General features: G+C 39.7%; 1 protein-coding gene across 2 annotated transcripts in view; it reads left to right on the forward strand.

The window, feature by feature from the left end:
* Positions 1-23879, forward strand: part of FAM20B (FAM20B glycosaminoglycan xylosylkinase) — a 44441-nt gene extending 20562 nt beyond the window's left edge. For both annotated transcript variants that reach the window (XM_046680674.1, XM_046680672.1), the window contains exons 3-8: positions 1128-1214; positions 4405-4514; positions 14805-14976; positions 15192-15383; positions 17144-17203; positions 19915-23879. In XM_046680674.1, coding sequence (XP_046536630.1) covers positions 1128-1214; positions 4405-4514; positions 14805-14976; positions 15192-15383; positions 17144-17203; positions 19915-20146 — 853 coding nt within the window. In that variant the 3' untranslated portion in view covers positions 20147-23879. The remainder of the gene's footprint in view (positions 1-1127; positions 1215-4404; positions 4515-14804; positions 14977-15191; positions 15384-17143; positions 17204-19914) is intronic.
* The last annotated feature ends 2243 nt before the right edge of the window (positions 23880-26122 follow it).

The raw sequence follows: 26122 nt of genomic DNA on the forward strand, positions 1-26122 counted from the left end.
TGTGGACATGGTTTCACTTTATAGTCCAAGGTCATTTATGTTGAAGGTCACTGCCTTTTCTAGTACCATTTTCCACTTCCCCATGGCCATTTCAGCATTGGAGATCCCACTGTCCTTAGTAGGGAAGCCTCTCTTCACTTCAGTCTCAATTTATTTCTATTTTACAGTTCCCTTGTAAAGTCTAATAGGTCTCCTTGTGATTCAGAAAATTCAGGTGAACAGTAGAGGTCATAGGAGAAGTAAGTGTCTTTTTCTTCCCATTTACCAGGTTTAAATTGTATCTTTTTTATGATTAGTAGAAAGAAATATGCCGATTTTCATTGTCTTTTGTTTATGTTATATGTGTGATGTAAAATCTTCAGAATGGAGTTTGAGATGAAAGAAATCTTAGAAATTACCTCCTAGTCCAGCCCCTAATATTGTAGATAAGGAATCTAAGCCCCAGAGAAGAGAAGGATTTTGCTCAAGCTTACCCAGGCAGGTGATGACAGCTATACCTGGCTCTCCCTCCAGTCCAGTATTCCTTCCAGTACATCATCAGAAACTTAAAAAGAGAAAAAGATAATGGTTATTCAAGCAACTTTTTAAATGCACCTTTTCCTACTCATAAACAAAAATTGAAGCATATCAGGACCTTTTTTCCCAAGAAATTTTAACTTTTTCTCATAAGCCTTGCCTTAGCCAGTCTGGTAAGCAAACATTTTAATTACACGTTTTCCTTGATTTCTTCAATCTAATAAATATTTTAGTAAACATTAATTAAGTACCAACTATAGGCTTAACACTGTGCTGGAGATACAAAAAGGGTCCTTGCCTTCCTGAAAATTACCTTATGGTTTTCCTTAGACTACACCAAACGTCTCTTAGAGGGGTAAAAATAATGTCTTCCATGTTTTATTCATAGAGTGATTGCTGAGGTAGATACAGAATTCTAGTTTCCTTCTCCACTTCCTCTTCACGCCAGCTGCCAGTGATTTGTGCGAGTCCACAATTGTTCTCAGGATTGACAGAGAAGGCGTCTATAGAGCGGAATCAAGCTTGCTGAAGTTTCTGTTCTGCCTCTTGTGCTGTCACCTCTGGTACTGCTGTAATTTATGTGTGCATCTGTGCTTCCATTCACTCTGCAGGTATAACCGAGACTATGTGGTGGAAGGGGAACCATATGCTGGTTATGACAGACACAATGCAGAGGTAGCAGCCTTTCATTTGGACAGGTACGTGTAATCACAATGGGTTATGTTCATTTTGTTTCCTTTTAAAAATATCTTTGAGAGGACTTGTGGACTCCTCCTAAAGGGCACAACACTAATAACTTTGGCTTGTTACCTACTTTAGATAGCTGATTGACTAATTCCGTCAAATTGGTATCAGTCCCTCATAATTTGGGTGGTACTAGGAATACCAAAGTAAATATCTTAACTCAGGGCTTTTTTAGATCATTTCATTCTGGTATGCTGTCATTATCATGAGTCAAATGTTTCTTGGTAAATAAAATGGCAGGATGAAAACCAGAGTTTGAACTCAAATCCCTAAATTGAACTGGTGGTTAATTGGGCCTGGCAGTGATATTTTTTTGTTTTTGTTTTAAGTGACTTATCTTCATATGCTAGAAATCTATAGCGTGACATATATAATGATTTTTATTGTCCTTTATACAAAATATTCACAGCTTTAATAACAAGAATAATTCCAAGAGAAAAATAGACATGAATTCTAAATGTATAAGTTCACTAGGAAAAATTTTTCGTTTTTAGAGTTAATTTGTTTTTACTTTTCTATTTTCTTTATTTGTGCAAACAAAGTTTCAAAGCAGGAGTCTCTCTCACTGGTTGAGAACGTATTTGACTCTATAATAAAGGATATTATGCCCTACTCTAGGAACATTAGTATTGTTTCAGCACATTGCTAGTCAGGGACCTTATAACTGAGCTGTCTGGTATCCCAGTTGCTCTTCTGATCAGCTCTTTCATCAGGGCATATAGACAGACTTTAAAAGAAATCTTCACAGTATTTTTTTAAATGAATCTATAAGGAAACCAGAAGAAAATAAAGGTGAATGTTTGTCTTTTTCTAGATTAGGAAGGATTTTTTCTAAGCATAAAAGCAATTTAAAAATCACAAAGAAAAAGTTCAATAGACTCAATTAAATTAAAAAAAATTAACTCATATGTCAAGAAACATCAAGCAATTTAAACGCAAACTAGGGGAAAATATTTGAATCTAATGTAATCTAAGCATTAATAGCCTTAATATATAAATATTTATACAAGTCTGTATGTACACTAACACTCTAGTAGAAAATGGTCTAAGGATACAGTTGACTGAATAGAAATTATTAATTGCTAATAAATACAGCAGGGGGAGTTTATTCTCACCAGTAATAAAAAAAAATCCTGTTGAAACAATGGAATACTATTTTCTTCTGCTGAAAATGGCAAAGAGTAAAAAAAAGATAATTTATTGGCAGGAAAAATTGGAATTTATATGCTGCTTGTGGCATCGTTAATTGGTTCATTCTTTTAAGAACTTGGGCATTAGGTATCAAAAACCTTAACTTTCATACCCTTTGAACAAGTAACTACTTTTTAATGCAAATATCTAAGATATTTCCAGGAAGATATTTCTAGGAAGAAATAATCAGAAATTCAAAGATACATGTACATGATCTTAAGTTTAGCATTCTCAGTAGTGAAAAGCTGGTAGCAATCTAAACATCTAATGATATGGAAAAAGTTAAATAAGTGTTTGTTCACAATACCATGAGTTTTCATGGCCTCTTTTAAGGCCTAGTGGGGAAGAGTTGGGTAAATGCTGCTCCTCACTTAATGGTACACTAGAGTCAGTCTTTCCAAGACCTTGTTCGTTTCCCTATTTCCTTTATCCCCAGACCCCTTCCTGTTTCCCTATTGGTGGACACCAGCCGTGCATGGAGATCGTTTTCCCATATCCATGCCAATATTTTATGTTATCCAACAGACTAATTTTTGTTAATCTAATATATGTAAAGTGGTGTCTCATTGTTACATTTCCTCAATTATTAGCAAAATTTAGTATCTTCTTATCTTTTCACAGTACAACATCTATTTGTTAACTTATAGTGAAGTAGTCTTTGTACAGAAATCATTGCTTTTGATGTTAATTAAATATAATAATGTTTCAGTTTATGACTTGTGCTTTGGGGGTCTTGTATTTAAAAGTTCTTCGCTACCTCAAAGTCTGAAAGATAGTCTCTGCCAGTCTCCCTACCCCTTTTGTTAACTGCCACCCCAGCCAGGCTCAAGTGCCCCTGTGAGCTGGCTCCTCAGCGTAAACTGGCTGCTGCTCTTTGGCCCGGCAGTGGTCAATGGGGAGAAAATACTTCCCGACTTTCTTCCCATCCATGGCTCCTGACACTTAGCTGCTCTGGGTTGCTCTTTCTCCATTACATTAGGATTTAACTATCTTCTCTGGTCTCAGGAGATTCTCTTGATTTTTGTTATTTTGACAAATCTGTTGATCTCCTTGCTTTTGTGGCTTTTCTAAGACTGCATCAGGACAAAGCCAGTCAGCAGCCCTGAACAATGGATTATTTATTACATAGGCATTTTTAAAGGCTTTCTAATGACATGGGAAAAGGCTCATGATATAACGATGAGTGAAAAGTAGGATACAAAACAGCATATAGTATAAATCTCAGTCATGTGCATATACACAAGACTGAGTATGTGTTTTTATATATTTACATGTAAAGGAAAAAATGCTCATATGCCAAAACGTCAGTAGTTGTTTCTGGGTTATGGAATTATGAATGATATTTTTCTTCATTATAAATTTTCTGTTTGCTCCAAATCCTGCCCCTCCAACTTTTCTTCAGTGGCTATGTATTTTTTAACCAGGAAGTATCCTTTTGTTAAAAATGATTGTATTCAACCATAAGGTTGTACTTTTAGACCATTAGAGAGAATTATCTTCAAATGTGTCTGTACTTAAGTTATCCTATGGGTTTATCCTTTTAGATTAATCTGTATAGTTTTCTGTCATTGTGCTGTTTATCCAAAGCTTTGAACCCATGCATGGGTTTAGGTCCAGTTTTTTTTGAGTGCTTTGTTAAAATTTATTTAAAATTTTTATTATGAAAAATTTCTAACAAAGAAAAGTAGGGAGAATAATCTAATGAACCCTTGTACCAACTTCCTAGATTTAACAGTTGTTCACATTTTGCCAGATTTGCCTTATCCTCTTTGTTGAGGTGTATATTAAAATAAATTACATCCATCTTAATATTAAACTCATAAATATATGTACCTCTAAAAAATATTTACCTACCTAGCAACAGTACCTTTACATGTCTAACTTGATTAACCATAATTTTTAAAATACATCCCTAGAGATTTTTCTCTTCTGTTCTTCAACCTTCCAAACCAGGATTCTGGGTTTCCGCCGAGCCCCCTTGGTGGTTGGCAGATTTGTTAATCTGCGGACAGAGATCAAGCCTGTTGCCACGGAGCAGCTCTTGAGCACCTTCCTAACCGTAGGTAAGAAGATTATAGAGGACATTTACATAGGGGAGTAGTTAATAAGTTAAATGGGATATCATGAAGCAAGCTGGTTCATGACTTTTAGGAACTGAAGAACTCAAGAGAATACAAAAACAATCAGGCAGCCTGTTTTCAGGTTCCGGGGGGAAATGGATCTAAAGGTAGATGACAGGAAGTTGAAAGTTTTCCCTAATGTGTGCTTTGTTGTGTCTGTGAAACAGGAAGTGAGATTATTTACTGAGAGTGTAAGTAGGTGATAACTTTACTTCCTCCTGCTTGATCTCAAACTAAATCTCAAACTCAGATTTTGGCCTAAATCTGTTATTGTCTGTATATCATTGGCTGGGGTTTTTTTCATATACATGTACTTTCTTGGGAACTGTCTCCTGTCTCCTTAGAATTGAGGAAACCTTAAAGCAACTCTATAAGAGGGTCCAAAATTCCCTTATAGGGTTGCTTTTGGGCCTGGAATATCACCACTGCCTCCTACTACTCTGCTTTGGTTAGCCGGTAACTCACTGTGCATGGAACTGGCTATGGTCCCTCTGGCCTCTGTTCTCGATTATCTCTTTCTTCGGTAAGGGATCTGAGCTAAAATTCTCACTCCTATTCTCCTTGTGGGCACAACGAGAATGGGAAGAATTCAGAGGTACCATGGTCTCTTGTTTCAGCCTCTTCATGGTGGCATTTTCAATGACACAGTGGTCTGCCTTATGAAGTGACTGCTGAAACAGACACTGGACGATAAACTTCACCTTGCTGTGCTAGAGTGAATGGATTTACATTTAAAATGAGCTGAAACTGAACGTTTAAAGGACCTGCAACAGATTCATCATTCAGAATTTAAACTTATAAGGCTAAGGCTATCCTGTTCTTACAAATAACCAGAAGCATTCAATATCACTCATCTGTTTCATGTATTTTGTAATCACTTTTGCTTGTCCAATTTTATGCTTGGGCAAACATGAATTCCTGATGGATAAGAGGAGGTCAAGAGGAATAGGTCAGAGTCCCTGCTCTCTAGAGAATCAGAAAAGGTTCAACTCATATGCTGTGCAGGTGTGGGGAGGGGAGAGGCCAGAAAAAGGTTTGTAGAGGAGGTTGTTAACACTTGGACTGAGTATTGAAAAATCAGTAGGAGCTACTCGGGCAGCCAAGATGAAAAGGTATTGGGCAAAATAATAGGAAGTAATAACAAGCACAAGAACATAAAGACCTGAGGGGCTGGCCTGGTGGCACAGTTGAGTTCGTGTGCTCCGCTTCAGTGGCTTGGGGTTCGCGGGTTTGGATCCCAGGTGCAGACCTGCACACTACTCGTCAAGCCACGCTGTGGCAGCATCCCACATAAAATGGAGGAAGACTGGCACAGATGTTAGCTCAGCGACAATCTTCTTCAAGCTAAAAGAGGAGGATTGGCAACAGGTATTAGCTCAGGGCCAGTCGTCCTCACAGAAAAAATAGATAAATAAAGACCTGAGAGTACACCAGATTGATGCATTTGGGGAATAAGCTTCTAGATACACCCTACAGCATAGGGCAGTGTCTCAGTTCAAGCTGCTATAACAAGATAGCGTAGACCAGGTGGCTTAAACAATAAAGATTTCTTTCTCACAGGTCTGTAAGCTGGAAGTCCAAGATTAGGGTGTCAGCATGGTTGGGTTCTAGTGAGGTCCCTCTTCCTGGTTTACAGTCAGCCACCTTCTTCCTGTGTCCTCACATGGCAGAGAGAGAATGTGAAAGGAATCATCTCTCACGTGTCTCTTCTTAGAAAGGCATTGGTCCCATCATGAGGGCTCCTCCCAAAAGCCCCACCTCCAGATCCCACGACCTTGGGAATTAGGGCTTTAACATAGGAATTTTGGGGAGATGCAGACATTCAGTTGATAGCTGGCAGATAGAGGAATTTGGCTGAAGGTAGGTTTTAAATAATGGGCTGACCTTGGCACAGTTTTTTAAAACATATTACTAGATAACGTCGTATAATGATAACTAAATTCTGTGTAGCCCTTGCAGTTGGACAGAGCACTTGCACAGTTACCTTATTGATCCTCCTGCTAAGAGTGCAGTGAGTGGGGGGATTTATCCGCATTTCCTACCTGAGAAACAGGCCTTTCCCCAAAGGCACAGAGCTGCTAATCGTTAGCCAAGATTCAAACCCAGACTTTAAGACTAGAAAATATTTCATCTGCGTATCTTCTTTTATATTTATTCATTTATTCATTCAACAAAATTTTATTTCACTTCTGTGTTGTGGCAGGCTCTGACCTAGGTGCTGAATATACAAAAGTGAGTGACACCTTCCTACCTTCAAGGAGCTTTGTCTAATGGTGGAGCCAGACATGTGCAGAGGTCCTGTGAGAGTGTAGAGCAACAGGGGAGGGGCCTGGAAGGTGGCATCCTGGTGATAGCTAATTAGTGAAGGTGATAGTTCAATCAAGTCTGAAAGTGAGAATAACAATCCCCCAGGAAGATACAGTGGGAAAGAACATTCCAGGTTGGGACTCTCAACATTTTTTGTGCTAGAGACTCCTTTGCCAGTCTGGAGAAGCTTATGGAGCCTTTCTCAAAGTGGTGTTTTTAAATACATAAATTAGAATACATAAGACTTACAAATGAAACCAATAATAGTATAGTTTTGTTATCAAAAATTACAAAAAGCAAATTTGTGATATAGTAACACATGCTTTGTTATTTAACACATTAAATAGCAGTGATCTATTAACTCCCATAATTTCAAACTATGAAAATAAATGATACTTTGCAGTATCTTCAAGAGAGCTAATATGATATGAAAAATCTGTGATTTCTTCTGGTGAAAAAGTCACAGGTGATTCTAATAGTACTGTGGTTTGCTCCCTACCATCATAATTGAAGGGCATGCTGAGTTTCACAAAGAGATTAGTGAAAATAAAAGTGTAATTTTTTTCCCGTAGGTTCATGGGTCCCCTGAGTTAACCCTGTTCCAGTGGAGGACAAGGCATAGGCAAGGGTGATGACAAGTGAGAGCAGAGCATGGCAAGCTCAGGAGCTGGTGTGGTGTCGCTGAAGTTAAGGGTCTGTGTGGGGCTGGTGAGTGAGGAAGGCCGGAGGTTGGGACCATGTCACTGAAGGGCCTTGTGCGCAAGGCTTAGAAGCCGAGACTTTCTCCTTAGGCCCTGGGAGGCCATTAAAAGCATTTGAACCTGGAAGACTCAGATTTGAATTTTAGAAAACTAATTGTGGCAGCATTGTGGAGGATGAATTGGGAAGGGGAGGATGGGGAGATGAGAGCACTTGAGGGCTACTGTAGTAAGTTCATATGCAATAAGAGCCAGAAGGAAAGCAAGGATGGGGAGAGAAAGATTCAAGAGTTACTCAAGAATTAGAGTGAAAAGAATTTGGTGAACCTTTGGGCTGAGCAGGACAATTCAGAGGGAGAGGAAAAAATTAAGAACGACTCCCAAGTTTCTGAATTGGATGACTAAGTAGATAATGAAGCCTTGAGCTACTTTAGGAATGCACGGAAAGGAGCAGATTTAGGGAGGTGGAGCAGAGGAAGATAGTTTAATTTTGGATATTTTGTTTTCTTGTATGAAATAGTAAGAAATATATATATTGGTCTCTGTCCCCTCTTCCTGACACAGAGCTTCTGAAACACTTGTAAATTCCTAAGTGATAAGAGCACAAGGAGTATCTATTGTTGTATTGAGGTGACTCTGGGTGGGCTCCTGCATGCCTCTTGGATGGGAGCTGTCACCAGAAAGACCAAGCTGTAATTAGAAGCTTAGAATTTTCAACCCCGCTCTACCCATTCTCCAGAGATGGGAGAGGAGCTGGAAATAGAGTGAATAGTTGATCATGCCTGCATGAGGAAACCTCCCTAAAAATCCCAGTAGTACAAAGTTCAGGGAGCTTCCAGGCTGGCAAGCCGTAACACTTCCATGAGCCACTGTGCTGGGACCCAAACTCCTCAAGGACAGAAGCTCCTTTGTTCAGGACCTTGCCCTGTGTATCTCTTCATCTGCCTGTTGATTTGTATCTTTTGTAATAAACCAGTAATCTGGTTTCCTGAGTCCTCTGAGCCATCCTAGCAAATTGGTTTTTTTGAGGTGTAATTGACATACAATATTATATTAGTTTCAGATATACAACATAATGTTTCAGTATTTGTATATATTGTGAAATGATCACAAAAGTCTAGTTAACGTCCATCACTATACATAGTTACAGAATTGTTATTCCTTGTGATGAGAACTTTTAAGATCTATTCTCTTAGCAACTTTCAAATATGCAATACAGTATTATTAACTGTAGTCACCATGCTGTACATTACATCACCATGACATATTTATTTTATAACTAGAATTTTGTACCTTTTGACCCCATTAACCCATTTCACCTACCCCCCCCACCTGCCACCTCTGGCAATCACCAATCTGTTTTTTGTATTTATGAGCTTGGTTTTCTTTTTCCTTTTTTTATTTTTAGATATAAGTGAGGTCACATGGTGTTTATTTTTCCTGTCTGACTTATTTCACTTAGCATAGCGCCCTGAAGGTCCATTGATGTTGTTGCAAATGGCAAGATTTCATTCTTTTTGTGGCTGAATAATATTATATTCCATATATATATACACCACATTTTCTTTATCCATTCATTTGTCGACGGACACTTAGGTTGTTTCTTTTTCTTAGCTATTGTAAATAATGCTGTAATGAGCAGATATCTTTTTTTTTTTTAAAGATTGGCTCCTGAGCTAACATCTGTTGCCAGTCTTCTCCTCTTTCCTTCTTCTCCCCGAGCCCCCCATACATAGTTGTATATTCTAGTTGTGAGTGCCTCTCGTTGTGCTGTATGGGACGCTGCCTCAGCATGGCCTGATAAGCGGTGCCATGTCTGCACCCAGGATCTGAACCGGTGAAACCCCGGGCCGCTGAAGCAGAGCCTGCGAACTTAACCATTCGGCCATGGGGCCAGCCCCCCCCCCCCCCCCCCAGATATCTTTTTGAATTAGTGTTTTCATTTCTTTTGGATAAATACCCACAAGTTGAATTGCTGGATCATATAGTAGTTCTATTTTTAATTTTTTGAGGACCCTCCATACTCTTTCCCATAGTGGCTGCACCAATTTACGTTCCCACCAACAGTGCACCAGAATTCCCTTTTCTCCACATCCTCACCAGCACTTATTTCTTGTCTTTTTGATGATAACCATTCTAATAGGTGTGAGGTGATATCTCATTGTGGTTTTGATTTGCATTTCCCTGATGATTAATGGTGTTGAGCATCTTTTCATGTGTCTGTTGTCCATTTCGTATGTCTTCTTTGGCAAAATGTGTATTCATATCCTCTGTCCATTTTTTAATCGGATTGTTTGGTTTTTTATTATTGAGTTGTGTATGTATTTTGGATATTAACTCTTTATCAGATATATGATTTGGAAATATTTTCTCCCATTCAGTGGGTTGCCTTTTCATTTTGTTTATGGTTTCCTTTGCTACGCAGAAGCTTTTTAGTTTGATGTAGTCCCACTTATTTATTTTTGCTTTTGTTGCCTTTGATTTTGGTGTCAAATCCAAAAAACGATTGCCAAGACTGATGTCAAGGAGTTACCGCCTGTGTTTTCTCCTAGGAGTTTTAAGGTTTCAAGTCTCTAATCCATTTTGAGTTAATTTTTGTGTATGGTGTAAGATAATGGTCCGGTTTCATTCTTTTGCACGTGGCTGTCCAGTTTTCCCAACACTATTTATTGAAGAGACTATCTTTTCCCCATTGTATATTCTTCTGCCCTAGCAAACTAATCAGACCCAAGGAGGGGCTAATGGGAACCTCTGATTTGTAGGCAGTCAGTCAGAAGCATGAATGACACCCTGGACTTGCGATTGACATCTGAAGTGTAGGACAGTCTTGTGCGACTGAGCCCTTAATGTGTGGAGTCCAGTGCTTTCTCCAGGTAGATAGTGTCAGAATTGAGTTGAATTGTAGGACACCCAGCTGGTGTCAGAGAATTGCCTGGTGGTGGGGGAAAACTCTCACACAGTGGAATTGGGTGCAGAATCTTACCTTGACAGGAACATCCAGGGGTAAATGTTGTCTGGTCATGTAGAAGCTGAAGTCTACAGCTTAGGACAGAAGTGTGGGCTGGAGAGTTAGATTTTATTATCACAGGTGATAGTTCATCTGAGGAGAGCAAAGAGACTGAGGTGATCAGAAAACCAGTTTTAAAAGTTTGGTTCATCCAGGAAATAGTGAAAGATTCAGAGCCTCCGGTTCATGGCGATAAAAAGAGAATATTGAAGTCTGGAAAAGCAGATTGGAAGCAGATTATTAATAATAGCTGGCATTGATTGATCTCTAATAATGTGTCAGGCCATGTGCTAAGCATTACTGTGAATTATCTCATTTATTCTCCACAACCCGATGATGGAGGAACTGTTATCTCCATTTTACAGAGGAAGCTTCATGAGGTGAAATTACATGCCCAAAGTCTTGCAATCTAATGAGTATTTATAGTCCATGTTTTATCCCCAGAAACCTGGCCCTAGGTCCCACTCTTAACCATTACTCCATACTCCATTCAGTTATGAAGGGTCTTTTTACCAAACTCAGGAGTTTGGATTTTGTCATGCAGGCAACAGGTTTCCTACAACAAGCAATGTTTTGCTTTGTTTTTTAACTTTTTGAATCAGTAATATGTTCACACAACTCAAAATTTAAAAAAAATATTAAAAAGACTACAGTGAAAAGTTTGCCTCCCATCCATCTGTTCCTTCTCCTTCCTCAGTGGTAATCTCTATTAGTAATTTCTTTTATGTCCTTTTTGTTTGAAATATGACTATATGTTTTCATTAACTCTACCATTTTATGCAATATAGGTGACACTCTACATAGTTCTGCATCTTACTCTTTTTACTTAATCTATCCTGGAAATCTTTTTATCATCTCATATAAATAGCTTCTTCATTCTTTTGTTGCTGCAAAGTGTTCCATTGTATGGATCTACCATAATTCATTTAACCAGTCCCTTATTGGACGTATAAGTTCTGATATTTTGTTTTTACAACCAGTGTTTTCCAGGATTACCATGTACGTATGTTACTTCATAACATGAGCAAATACATCCAGAAGTGGAAGTGCTGGGTCAAAGGTCACATGCATTTTTACATAGATGTTTAAGCAGTTTACATTCCCAGTAGTGGTGTAGGAGAATGCCTCTTTCCCCTAGACTCACAATGTGTTATCAAACTTTGTTTTCTATTTCACATATACATCTTTTTCTTTGTTAAGAGCCATTTGTATTTTCCTTTATCTGTCTTTCCATATCCTTTGCTCATTTTCAGCTCTGTATTGGTCTAACCAATTAAAAGGAGCTCATACATAGGGAGGAGATAGCCCTTTGTGATATGAGATGTAAATATTTTTCCCAAATCTTTAATTTCTTTTGATTTTGTTTATGGTATTTTTTTGCCCTATAGAAATTTTTGTTTGACTTTAATGTAATAGATCTGTCTTTTCTGATAGATTTTCTGATTTTGAATTGTAGTTAGCCTTGCTCACACCAAGGTTATGGGAGAATTCTGCCTTATTTGTCTTTTTTAGTACTTTTATAGTTTTTTCACATTTAAGTTTTTGATATTGTTGGAATTTATCCTGGTATGTGGAATGAAGTGTGGCTACAATTTTTTTTTTTTTCCAGGTGGCTATCAGTTGTCCCAATAGCATTTATTAAAGAGTTTGTCTTTTTTCCACTGTAATAAATTTCCATTTGTGTGTTCTTCAATTTCTGGACTTTGTGTTCTGCTCCACTGGACGTTATGTCTGTTCATGAACTGGTCTACAATGTTTTAATTATCGAGGTATTATAGTATATTTTGATATCTGGTAAGACTAGTCCCCTCTCTTTGCTCTTATTTTAAGAGTTTTCTGGCAGTTCTTATTTATTTTTCCTTATGACTTTTAAAGTTGTCATATCTAGTTACCCTCTAAAAGATCTGTTGGTATTTATGATGGGATCAAGTTAAATTTATAAGTTTATATTTTTATAATTATTAACATTATAAATGTGGTATATCTTTCAATTAGTTCAAATCTTTTTAAGGAAGAAGAGAAAAGTTTGTAAGGTAAATGAGAGGGATATAATCAGCTTTGTGGATAGGTGTGTAGTAGATGAGTTTTTAGTTAGTGTGTACTGTGCCAGAGGTTGGAAATACTAAAAAGTGTGAGTGCTGTTTGTCTCTTCCAGGACATGTGTGCATAAGAACGTAAACAGTCATTAATAGTAGTATGTGATTTTTTTTTAGGTGTAGGGAAAGTAGCTCATTTAATGATTATATTTCATAGAGGTGGAGGGCAAAGGAAACATTCCTTTTTAGATTTTTTTAAGTTTTTATTTTGAAATAATTTTAGATTTACATATAAGTTGCAGAACTGGGCCACGGAGTCCCCCAGACTCCTCAATTGTTAACACTTCTGAACCATTTGAGAATAGGTTGGAGACATGAATACTCATTACATCGTTTAGGGCTCCCCTGAGACTTGAGTGAGTATTTCCCAACTCCTTCACAACCACATTCAGCCGTCAAAATCAAGAGATTAACCTTGATCCAATATCACCATCTAATCCATAGACCCTATTCAGATTTTGCCACTTGTCCCTGTAATGTCCTTTGTAAATCCAGGATTTGGTCTAGGATCATATGTTGCATTCAGGTGTCATGTCCTTTTAGCCTTCATCAATCTGGAACAATTCCTCACTCTCCTTGTTTTTCATGACCTTGACATTTTGTAAGAATGCTGACCAGTTACTTCATAGACTCTCTCTTAATTTGGGTTTGTCTAATGTTTCCTCATGATTTAAAAGTTTTGGCGGGAGTACCAGAGAAGTACTATTGTGCTCTTCTCAGTACATCATATCAGGAGGCACGTGATGTAGATTAGTTGCTATGACCCATTACTGGTGATGTTAACTTTTATCACTTGATTAAGATGGTAGGTGTCTGCAAGGTTTCCCTAGTATAAAGTTAATAAGTATTTTATACTTATTAATAAGTAATTACTGAGTACTTTGTAGGGAGATGCTCCAGAACTATGTAAATATTCTGTCTCCCTCAAACTTTTGCCCATCAGTTTTAGCATTCATTGATAATTCTTGCCTGAATCAATTACCATGATAGTTGCCAAATCATTATTTGCTAATTCTATCATTCTTTCTGGACTTACTGGTTGCCATTATTTTAAAGGGTAGAACTTCCCCCACCTGGCCCCCCATTTATTTATTTGTTTATTAATATCACTATGAACTCTCAGACTCTTAATTTACTCAGTGTTACAGTTTATTACTGTTATTTATTTTGATGCTCAAACTGTCCCAGATTTGGCCAGAGGAACCCCTACAGATTGTCCCTTGTGTCATTTGGAGTGTTCCCATCATTCTCTGAGTACTTCTTACAACTGCCATAGCAATATGACCCAGGCTCATCTTGTACTTTCCCTGCCCCAGCCCTAGGTTCAGCTCTTTCTCCAAGGAGCCTTGGTTCCTTTTAATGTAGTGTTAAAATGATATTTAGAAACTACTATGTGAGTGCTAGGAATGCTCATTACTACCTGGTTGTCATTGTTTCCAGGTTCTCTTGAATGACAGAGGTAGGAAATGTATATATATATTCATACACATGTATATGTATATATGCACACATGCACACACAAACATCTGTGTCTTTTTCTATATCCATGGGTGTGTTAAAACCATCAATTTAAACCAATAGCTCCAATTCTTATTCAGCACCACGGGGTTTATTCTGGCCTTCTCCCTTTCTATATGTTAATCTCCCTTCTCCATCTGTGAGAAACCTTGTTCCCATTATTCTCAGTTTATTGACTTATTTTCTCAACACCACATCCCTCTCATCCCCATGTGTAACCAAACTCCTGGCCCACAGCTTGGCCCTGTCTCCCTCCTCTGGGTACTCTGGCCAAAATCTCAGCCCTGACAAAGAAGAGGACGTTGCTTTCCTTTACTTAAAATGAGTTCAGAAGGATACTTGTGGCAGTAGTTGACGCCTGGGAGAGGGATTGGGTATAGGGGACACAGGGGAAGGGAGACTGACTTTATTGTATGTATCCTTTAGTGTCTTTTGAATTTTTTTATACCATGTGCTTTTATTACCTATGCAGAAAATAAATATTTTAACTGTAAGTTAAGGATCTTTGTTTTCACAGTATCTTACTTAGCTGCTCTCTTCTACGTCGTTTGGGGAGAGTTTGGAATCTTCCTTTTTTCCTTAAGTGTATTTGGCTCCTTTCTTTTAGGAAATAATACTTGTTTCTATGGGAAGTGTTATTACTGCCGAGAAACAGAGCCAGCCTGTGCTGATGGAGACACAATGGAGGGATCTGTCACACTTTGGCTTCCAGATGTGTGGCCTCTGCAGAAACATCGACACCCATGGGGCAGGACTTACCGAGAGGGCAAGTTGGCCAGGTAAATGCTCCTGTGAGCCACTACTTAATTATCTCCTGTGCCTGGTTGGGTACCAACCCTGTATCAAAGCCATAGGTTCTGTCCTATACTAAAAAGGACTGGCGGGGCAAGGGCAAACCTGCTAGGCAGAGACTCTCTCTTCTCTGTGTTTTAGACAATGCCAGGTACAGGGCTGGCACTCAGTAAATAACCCTGGTGATGCTGCTTGCCTCTAGGTGGGAGTATGATGAGAGCTACTGTGATGCTGTGAAGAAAACATCCCCTTATGACTCTGGCCCACGCCTCTTGGATATCATTGACACAGCTGTCTTTGATTACCTGATTGGCAATGCTGACCGCCATCACTATGAGAGTTTCCAAGACGATGAAGGCGCTAGTATGCTCATCCTTCTTGATAATGCCAAAAGGTAGGACCAGCAGGAATATCCTTATAGTTATGGGGTTCTATGTATACAAGAAAGATGTTTTCTTGGGTATCCTGGAAAACATTCAGAACACAATTGACAGGAGTCATCCTTCCCGTTTCTTCTCGGGGTCTTCATTGTTGGCACCATCCTTCCATCTTTTTCAGGATTTTACTCCCTCCACCTGCTGGGATCTGAGGACTTTTAAAAATGGGAAAGTGGGTTTTTTTCCATGGAGTCAAAGACTCTGATTTTCTTCGCAGACAACTGTAAACCAAGGTCTTTGATTTATTGTTACTTACATCATTCTTTTTTGATTATGATGTTTTAGAATCTTGAGAGTACATATTTAATAGAACATGAAATTTAATTACTGTTAAATTATTCTATCCAAAGGTTCACTCAGCTTAAAAAATTAATTTATTTGCTGGGATGTTTTACTATTTCTATGGCAGTCTAGACCCAGACTTTTTGCTATCGTGAGAAGAGCAGTTACTTGGGGATTATATGTAAGGACAAGCTACTTTTATCTTGAATAAGACAATTTTATTAATTTTGAAAAAGTGGAATGTCCTTATTTTTTAGGTCTGAGCTATTTGAAGAGCACATGTAATTCTTGTTTACACTCCATATTCTCCATGGTGCCCAGTTCAGTACCACCCTTTTAGTTACACTTCATAAGTGTTTACTAAATAGAATACTTCATTGGAGCCCAGAATTGTCCAGGCTGTAGGTCACTACTGTTAACGTTGGTTGCTGAGAATAAACTGAAACGTGGATCCTCAGCAAAGAATGCATGGGCAGCATTTGCTAATGATGCCACCGTCTTATGCTGAGCACCAGGTTCCTCATGCTCCATGAAAGGTGATATTAACTACAGAAAGTGAGAGGCCAGCAAACACTGCCTTTCCCTCTCCCCCTCCCACAGCAAAGCAGGTAGTGGCCAGTGCTATATACATTCAGGAAAATCTTTATCCTTACTTGTAAAACTAATCTTTTTTTTTCCTTTAAAGATCATGTGTACTGTGGGAATACACATGGAAATAGTTGCCTTTGCCATTTATTATTTGAGGGCCTGCACTGTGCTAAGGGCTACCAGACCCTCCAGCTGTTAAGGTGAGCTTCCAGGAGAAGAGTGGAAGGTTGACAGTTTTTCCAGAATTAGTTCTCCTTTTCTAACTCTGAATTCCTGCTGAGATCATTTTTACATCTGCTTTGAATCACTGTTTTCTCAGCCTCTGTGAGCAGTTTTTCCAGTTTGAATCTGTTCATATACTGAAATGTAGGGAAGAAGATAATCCAAATCTTCTCTGATTGGTAATTTTGGAGTAGAACAAGTCTAACTTCTTTATATAAGTAATGACCATCTGCTTGTTTGCAAGAACCTGATACGAATAGCCTTTATTTCTCTACCCACCCTTAAAATCTTTTCAAGTTTAGGGGTCTTCAGGGGTCTCGCTTTGGTCTGTGGACTCCACACTGTGTTACCATGGTTATGCTTCAGCACCTTGCAACATCATGGCAGGAGAAAGGATCCTTGTAAATGAGTATATTTGTAGTTTGATGCTGCAGTACGGGCTGTTAGGAATCCTGTGTCTAATTGGTCATGCCCTGTTTATTTTTAATTTAAGTGATTTGAGCTGTGGGAGCATGAAGTTATCTAGGATCACATTTGGGTTTCTTATGGAATTTACTCTTGCTTTGATGCTAAGAAGGGAACTGGAGCTTCCACCTAATTCACTAAGTTTTGATTTAATTTTCAGCTTTGGGAACCCCTCGCTGGATGAGAGAAGCATTCTTGCCCCTCTCTATCAGTGTTGCATGTAAGTTACACACATGAAACACATGTGCCTGCATTGCTTTCCTTTCTAGGATCAGGTAGCAGTATGTCAGTTTTCTTGGCCTTAAAACTTGTTAATCCCTGAGCAGCGCTTTTCCAACCCAGAACCCCTGGAGATCCTGAGATGGAGGATCGGGAAAGGTGGAGGCAGGTAACCCAAAGCTCAGAATTCATTTCAAGTTATGTATGAATAGAAATTTTCAGTCTATTGAATAATGTATATCCGTGTTTGTTTTACTATCAGAATATAGTCCTTTCCTCCCAAAAAATCTAGTACAATCGTTGTCCCTGGTTGCTGTGCTATGTTTACCTTGTGGTTTCAAGTCCTCTCACTCACCCCCATAGACCACCTGTGGTTTGCCTATCTCAATTTGCCATTGTGTAAACCAAAAGTAACTTTTCCCATAGGTATTTAGTAATTAATTTCTTTTTAAAGTCTATATTAGAGAACAAAGAAATTAAAAAGTAAATCAAGAAAATGAGAGAAAGACTGGGCTCTCAAGAGCCCCTTTCAGCTCAGCGTTGCTGGTATAATTTTAAAGCAGGAGCAGTGAGGATCAGCTGGGATCCACCTTGCTTGGCTAACACAGAAATGCAAGTCCAGGAGCACAATGATTTTTCTTTTCTTTTATTTCTTTTTTTAATAGCAACAATATTCTGCAGAAAGTGTTTACCCAGGCAGCCCTTAATTGTCTTCATTAATATTGAGAAGCAATGATACATCCAGTTAACAACTGTATCTTTGAAGGAAGATGTTTTTGTGTTAACAGTCAGTGTTATCAGTCTGGTCCAGTCAGGAAATAGAAAAGACGTAGTGGGTTAAACAGGAAAGTCTAGTATAAAGAATTGTTAAACTGATACAAGAGTGACTATAGAAGAAAACTCGGGCTGAGGGAGAGTCCCCAAGGAAGGACAAACTTGGAAGCAAACCCCTTCCCCAAGGCTGGGGTTTGGACGTTAGTGGAGAAGGTGTAGTTTGGCCCACTGGATAGAGAAGTTTGCTGGTTTGCAGGTGCTGGGTAAGCAGGAAGCAGCCCTCCAGATTGCAGGGGGATACAGGCAGTCAGCGGGTGGTGTCGTGGCATCCAGAGGGAGGGATGACTCGGTAGAAACCACTGGGCTGTAGGCAAGACATGTTTGTGGACCTACAGAGGGAATCAGGGTGCCAGCCTCAGCAGGCAGCCCTTGAGGCTCTGGTTTCCATGTCAAGAGGGCCTCAGGAAGGTTATCAGCGGCCAGGCTGAGGCTTCAGGATCACCGAGGGCCTGCCCTTCTTGGAATGTGGCCAGGGCAGAGCTCCGTTTGATGACCTCTCCCCGCCAGGCACACACTCCTGACCCACTGTGCAGGAGCCAGAAGCATCTGGAGAGCCCTGCCTTCTGCAGTCTCTCTCGAGCGCCCTCTACTGAGAAAGCTTAAGAGAAGAGATGCTTAAGGAATTCTGTCCGTTATAGCAGGGCATATATGAAGAGTGAATTTGGAGCTGAGAGGCAGTCAGGTGACACCTTAGTTACACAGGGGAGCTCTGATGCTCTGGGCATTTGTAGTGTAGTTCAGAATGGCAAAATCACACTGCCTCCGTCCTTGTTTGTCCCTTCCATGTTTTATCCAAAGATTGATCTTCCTTAGTGTTTAAATAGTTGCAGAACAGACTGCCTCCTGCACAGTCTGACTTTTCTGCATACCTAGTTAATTCCCACATTACCCATAGGGAGGTAAGTACTTCTCCTCTGAGGTAAACAAAAGATCCTCTTTAGTTGGTGAAATGATTAAGGAAAATAGAGGTCCTTAAAATAAACTTTTCCTATTTATAATATTATTAATATTAGAAATTTTCTTTTTTAAAGATTGGCTCTGAGCTAACATCTGTTGCCACTCTTCTTTTTTTTCTTCTTCTTCTTCCTAAAGCCCCCCAGCACATAGTTGAATTCTAGTTGTAGGTCCTTCGGGTTGTGCTACGTGGGACACTGCCTCAGCATGGCCTGATGAGCGGCGCCATGTCCATGCCCAGGATCCGAACCGGCAAAACCCTGGGCCGCTGCAGTGGAGCACTCGAACTTAACCGTTCAGCCACAGGGCCGGCCCCAGAAATTTTTTTTTAATTCAGAAACTTAAAAAGAAGGAAATTAAAATTACCCATTAAGATGTAAGGATAACTCCCATTAACACTGTAGTGACTTCATTCTGATCTTGTGTGTGTATTTGTATGTGTGTTTGTGTGTGTGTGTATATAGACACACATTTTCTTTCTCCACAAATTTGGAGTAAAACATTTTTTCCCTCCAACTTTTTCCCCCAACCCAATATTATAACATGGGCATTTTCCCATAGCACTATATTTTCTTAACTGTTTTTGATGGCTGCATGGTATTCCCTTGAATGGATGAGCCATAATTTATTTAACTATTTCCCGATTGTTGGACATTTAGGTTGTTTCACATTTCTCCTGCTATAAATAGCACTGCAGTGAACATGTATAAATCTTTGTATCTCTGAATAATTACCCCCCCAAAATATATTAAAATGTGGTAATGTGACTTACTCATAATGTAGAGGTACTTCTAAAACAGAAATGATATCTTTTAATTGAGATATTTTACATGATTATTTCTTTACTTTTATCTGCCGAGCAGGCTTTAAACTCCATTTGATGGTGAGAGGTTTTATGTAATTTGTCCTAAAACTTTCTTTCAGCATTCGAGTTTCTACCTGGAACAGACTGAACTACCTAAAGAATGGTGTGCTGAAGTCTGCCTTAAAATCTGCCATGGCCCATGACCCCATCTCCCCAGTGCTCTCCGATCCTCACCTGGACGCTGTGGACCAGCGGCTCCTGAGTATTCTAGCCACCGTGAAGCAGTGCACTGACCAGTTTGGGATGGACGCTGTGCTGGTGGAAGACAGGATGCCTCTCTCCCACTTGTAATTCTCAACACAAAATAAGTGAAACTTCTTTTTACAAAGATAGAGAAACAGCACAATCAACTCCAAATGGTATGAGATGAATTGGAAATGGCCAGCAGCAAGTTCTGGTGATAGGGGACAGGGTGGCATTGGATTTCTTTGGTGTTTTCTGTAGTAGAAACTAAAGCAAAGACTACAAGTTTCAGACCACGGAAATGTTCCTGCTGAATCACCTTCTTACTTCTCGGCATTTGCCCCATTCCAGCAGTGGGTATCCTAGTGGGTCAGTCTTAATTCTCATGCCAAAGGACACATAGAGGGATGACACTTGGATAGGTCAACGCTGGGATTGGTTCTGGAGTGTGTATTTTGAGTTTATCCTTATAGTCCTTTCTCCACACTAGTGGATTTTCTGAAAACACTTTGCAGTCTCTTGAGTCCTATTTTACTAGGACTAGTCAAATTGGGAATTTTACTGCCTCCCACGGAGTGGCAGCAAGTAAAACCTGGCATTCTGTTGAGCCAAAATAGCATGCTCTGTTGGAGAGGTTTTGTTTTTAAGATAGAATTAGAGGGAAGGACAAAAGCAGGAAAGATGTTTGGGCTTTTAAGCCTTTAGGTAGTAATGCTTTTGATGATTCTTAGAGGAGGGAAGAAGAGAGACACCCACTTCATAGAACCAGAATCGGGGAGATGACTGAATTAATGAAAAACAGGTTCTCCTGTGTTTAAGTTCTAAAGATGTGTAAAAGCAAACATGACTTGTACCTAAGTAAAATCTGCATTCTCACAGTTGTGTCCAAATTAACCAAAAAATTGTCTCTAGAGAGCACATTATTATGACCCAATTCTCTTATGGAGACATTTTTTTCCTTTTACCCAAAGCAGGCAAATCCTTTCCAAATTAGCAAAGCAAACTGAACTAATACCTTGAATAAGAGTTAGGTTCCCTGTGAACTCTGCCATCCTGATTTCTTTTCTGAAATGAATTTCCAGCTCTGCCTTTAAGGCATTTGGTCACTGAAACTGCTGTTCCCAAGAAATTGGCAATGGTGTTTGTGCCTTTCTTGTGAGAAAAGCCAGCTCACTCCTGCAGGTGATGGTGGACGTCCTGCTGGTGGCTGGACCTCTCCTGTGACTTGGGCCATGTGGAAGACTGGAAGCAAAGATTTTAAACTTCTGAGCCTTAAAATTAAGGAGGTTACCAGGAAGAGCCTTACGATTTTGATTTATGTCAAACCGTAATTTCCTCATTTAATCTTGTTTGGAGTTCTGAACCCATGATGTCGTATTGTTCTTCATCTGTTAGCATTCTCAAATTTCAGGTTGCTAAAACACAGGCTTAGTTCTGTGTTCTGGCAAAGCGATTTTGACATGTAAGCAGTTGCAGTAAAATATAGGGCCAGAGGACAGGCCTGGTGTGCTCGCTCCCTGTGCACTCAGAGTTGTGTGCTGCTCTCCTGCATCTTGTCTGGGTGCTCTTCCAGTTTTGTACTTATGTCAAGCAGAGACTAATATTTAAACAGTGTGGTTGAACAAATTTAATGCCAGCCATTGGAGACCAGTTTTAGGGAACCACCCTTTCAAAAACAGTTTAGAATTTATGCCCCAGTTTCCTCATATTGAAAAATAACTTAGTAACCTGTAAACTACTTTAAAATAGCATAAAATTAGGATACTTTTGTACTTCATGTGTGCATTTTGAGATGTACACAAGAATGGGCTGAGTTATAAAAAATGGTATTGAATTTAAGAAGACAGATAATTAGCACAAAACACTGAAAGAGTGTTAACAAAAGGAGGCGTTGATTCCAATTTTAAGAACACTTACTGTGTGCATCCAGGGAAACTCACAGTTGAGCTTGAGAATACCTTGGGGAGTGCTCACCCCAAAGCATCAGAGGACTGGCTGGAGGGAGACGGTGGGAAGGGTGCCAGCACTGCTCTCCTTGGTAACTGTTAGTTGAACTGAGTTATGGATTAGTGTTCTTTCAAACCCATGATACGTTTAGTATGTCAGAGTGAAATGAATAAAAACCGTTCTCAAACTGGGAACTTTATTCGTAATGTTGAAGGCAGAATATTCTGCTAAGGAAGACAGCAGGAGGGAAAGCTTTGAAAATCTCTCATCCTTTTTTCAAAAATTGCAGAAAATATATAATTTCATTCTCTTTCCCTACTATTTTAAAATTTATGATCTTAAAACATATTCAGATCTATAGTGGTTAAAGTTAGAATTATGTTAACAGAATGGTGTGACATGACACTTAGAATATAAATTTATGTTCTAAATCAGGAGTCAATTAAGCTGGAAAAGTATGTTTAGGGGAATCTTGGAAAAACACAAACATAAACTTATAGCCCTAAAATTCACAAACACTAAATTATGTTTGAAAAAAAGAGGTAGATATCTTTTTTTAGAGCTTTGTAACAATGTCCTCTTTGTGGTTTATTCATTAGAGTCTAGCACTATTATAATCAACAAGTCATTGGAAAGGTTTTTGGTCAGCTGTAAGTTGGGTGTGCCTCGCTAACATTTAAAGGTAGACATGGATACAGTTTAATATGAAACTAAGAAAATCAGAGCTGACTGCCATTTCCTGCCCACCTTCTTCCACTTCTTATATATGTTTATTCCAGAGTGGGGAAATATGGGTACAGAGGTTTCATCCTAAAATTGTTCTTTAATATGAGTCTATATTGTGGGTTTGGGCCTAAATAATTTTCTGTGCAGAACAAATAATGGACAGTATCTGATTTGCTCAGAGTACTGTTTGATAATATATTAATAAGGCATTTATGCCTGTTTGCACTCAGGATTAATATGTCAAATTAAATTTAAGGAGGAAATGGGCAATTCAGGTACATCCATTGCATATTCTTTTGGGAAAGATGAATCCTATATATGGCAGTTTTTCAATGTCACCCGAAGGCAATGTGTTCTCCCAAAGAGATCCGTCTTTTCTGGTTAAAAAAAAAAAAAAAAGGCTTTTGACCTTCCCTTTTCATCTATCATATGCCTTCAACCTCCCTTCTCGACGGTCCCTATGTTTTTGTTTGACCAGTAAATGACCACAGCTCAATGATGGCGAAACAGCATCTGTCAGTCAGCTGTCTCGTATGAGTCATCTTGTGAGCTTGAGCTTCAGGAAGCATGAGTAAAGCTATATGTATGTATATAGTCATATATGTATTCTGACAAGAAAGAAAGTATTTATTTTGACACAGGGAAACACTGATTTATGTTGAAGAACCTGAAGCTAGTAAAAGGTTCTCTTCTCAGTCTCTGAGAGTGGACCCTCAATGATGTAAGACATTCAGCAGACTCCTAGCCGCTCTGGTGTGCCCGCGCTGGCTGGGCGCACAAGGGGGGCAGGTGGACCCGACTTTGTGAGACTGTTGTACGGGAGAAGGCCAGATTCTCTCCCTGAGAGTCTTCACTTCTGGGTTGAAAAGGTAGGGGCTGGGTACTATACTGCCACAGGTGTTTAAGGAGCTAAGGTGTTAGAAATACCAAATGTTGGGGGGACCGGGAATAACCTACTGGGAAGCTGATTTATTTGCTTAAAAGGGAGGTGTAGGAACCACTACCCTCTGTCTTGATCTGCCAAGGATTTCCTCTCAGAGCTGTTGCACAAATAGAGGTTGTGCTTGGTAAGACACCAAACGAGACAAGATATGCACCTAAATTTCTAATGTGTTCTCTGGGTTTCAATTCTGAAAAACAAGAAAATGAATAAAGATTTTAATAAGTATTGATGTATCACCTTTTCCTCTTGTTTTTTCTCCCGTTTTCAGGATCCTTCCATCATTTTCTATTCCAGTTTCCTATCTGTTTTGTTAGGGGACGGAGATGCTTGCATCTCCTGCACCGACTTAACCTTCCACAGGGACTGTTCGCAGAGTCTGAGGGATGAGGCCTCACATTCCCTCCCTAGTCTTCAGCAGGCCCGTCCTAGCTTGTGACTGTACCAGAATTTCCATGGGGTAATTCTTAGGTGCTTTTTGTGTGTTTAGTAAGTTAACTCCATAGCTTCTTTAGAGGTAAAGAATTATGAATCCTAAAGAACTTGTTGTCAGCGCAATGCCATAGAGGCATGGAAGAGAAGAGCAGTTGCCCTGATTATAATTCTTAGGACACCCAGATTGTTAGCTTTTGAAATGGAAATCAGCATCGTAAACCTCAGCCAGACAACTGAGCAGAGTTCTTAAGATTTTTTACTTCATTTGCGGCATTTTTGCTTGTCCAGTTTTTGTCATTTGTACTTGAATACCGGCAGGAGGCTGAAGCCTGGTACATGTTCCTCTCTGACTCTCCACGGTCAGTCCTTTTCCAGGTGAGATTTCAGGCTCTGTTTGCTTCTCAAGCATATCAGAAGACGGGTACTAAAGCTTGAGACAGGCAGCTGGGAGTAGGGAAGGCATGGTCTGTTATGAGCTAATTTTACCCAGCATATTTGCCTATAAAAACTGATTTTTAGCAGCCTTCATTTTGTACAATAGAGATAAGAATGGTCATAACCACTGAGTTCGCATGGTGAGTTTTGTAAGGTAAGTTGCTATATAAATCCCTGGAAATAATAGTGTTGATTCACTTTGTAAAGTATCTGGTCTTTCTTCAGTAGACATTTGGGCATCGTGCTGTGAGCTGTGGATGCCATTGAGATGGTGATGACCTTCCCTCCCCTCAAAGAGCCAGTAGTCCCAGCAGAAGAGAACGGCTTGTGGAGTACTAATGCCTCAGGAATGCTGGAAATTAATTCCAGTGGAGATAAGGAGCAGGGAAGAATCATGGGGTGGGGAGGGGGAGAGGAGGGCGGGACCTGCAGTGAAGAAGGGGAGATTGAGCCGGGCTTGACCTGCGGTGTGTGGAACTCCTGCCCCCAGAGATGCAGAGCTGCAGGTTCAGAAGATGCAGCGCCGCTTGCACCTGCTCTCTGTTTGCAGTACGTGGCTCACCAGGAATATCCCTCTGGGGGTGTCCCGTGGCTTTCATCGGGTGTGCCCTGTCTCTTGAGGACAGTCTCAGTCCACTGATGCTTCCGTTGTTCTGTGACACAGATGTTAAACAAAGGAGCCACTGGTGGATTGATGAGCTGTGGAACATTCAGATTGTTTTCAGAGTTGGCTTTTTACATGCCAAGTTTATCTGGAGATAAAGACTTGATTTTTACCCAAAGATTGTTTTCAAGGCAGATGGTATTCTGACTGCTTTCAGCAGGACCTTGCAAAGCTAGGTCCCATTCAGATGACCCCAATAAAGGTGTGTTGTGCCCATTTTCTCTTAGAAAGACTTTGTTAAAATGCAGATCTTGATTGAATAGGTTTGAGGCCTGAGATTCTGCATTTCTAACAAGCTCCTGGGTGATGCCAGTGCCCCCTGTCCTTGGACCACACTCGGGGAGCCCTGATAGGGGTTTGCTTGCGGACTCATAGCTGCCTGTAGTTCTCACAGCAGCCTCTAGATGTCCCCGTCGTCCATGAGATTTTGCTGCCAGAGTTAAGCAGCAGCCTCCCAGCCCTGAGAATGCAGTGTTAGCAGCTTACTGAAACTAGAGGCTTATCTAAAAACCAGTGTTTGGATTCATTGTTTCTATGTGGGACTGACTCTGGTGACAAAAATGTTTACCTCTAATCTTTGAGGAAAAAATGTCTTCTTGAAATTAAGTGGTTTGTCCAACAACTTCCCTGCTACCTATTTTATTTACCATGAAATGCTAAATCCACATCGAAACATCCCAGAAATGAGCAGTGAGCCCTCCATGGAAGTTACAAGTAGAGGATTATTTCCATAGTCTTAAAACTTGGGTTTCTAAAAGAAACTAGTGTTAAGCTAATAATTTTATCACCACAAATTCACCTATAAACTTCACTAGTATAAATAAAACCATCCAAGGCTCCTGGTAGACATCCAGAGCCGCCTCCAGGGCGAGGCACATAAGATAATAGGAGTTAACGGGGTAACTGAATTAGCTCCTTAACCCTCATAACATCCCTA

This window comes from Equus quagga, chromosome 13 (genome assembly GCF_021613505.1).
Source record: "Equus quagga isolate Etosha38 chromosome 13, UCLA_HA_Equagga_1.0, whole genome shotgun sequence".
Lineage (NCBI taxonomy): Eukaryota > Metazoa > Chordata > Mammalia > Perissodactyla > Equidae > Equus > Equus quagga.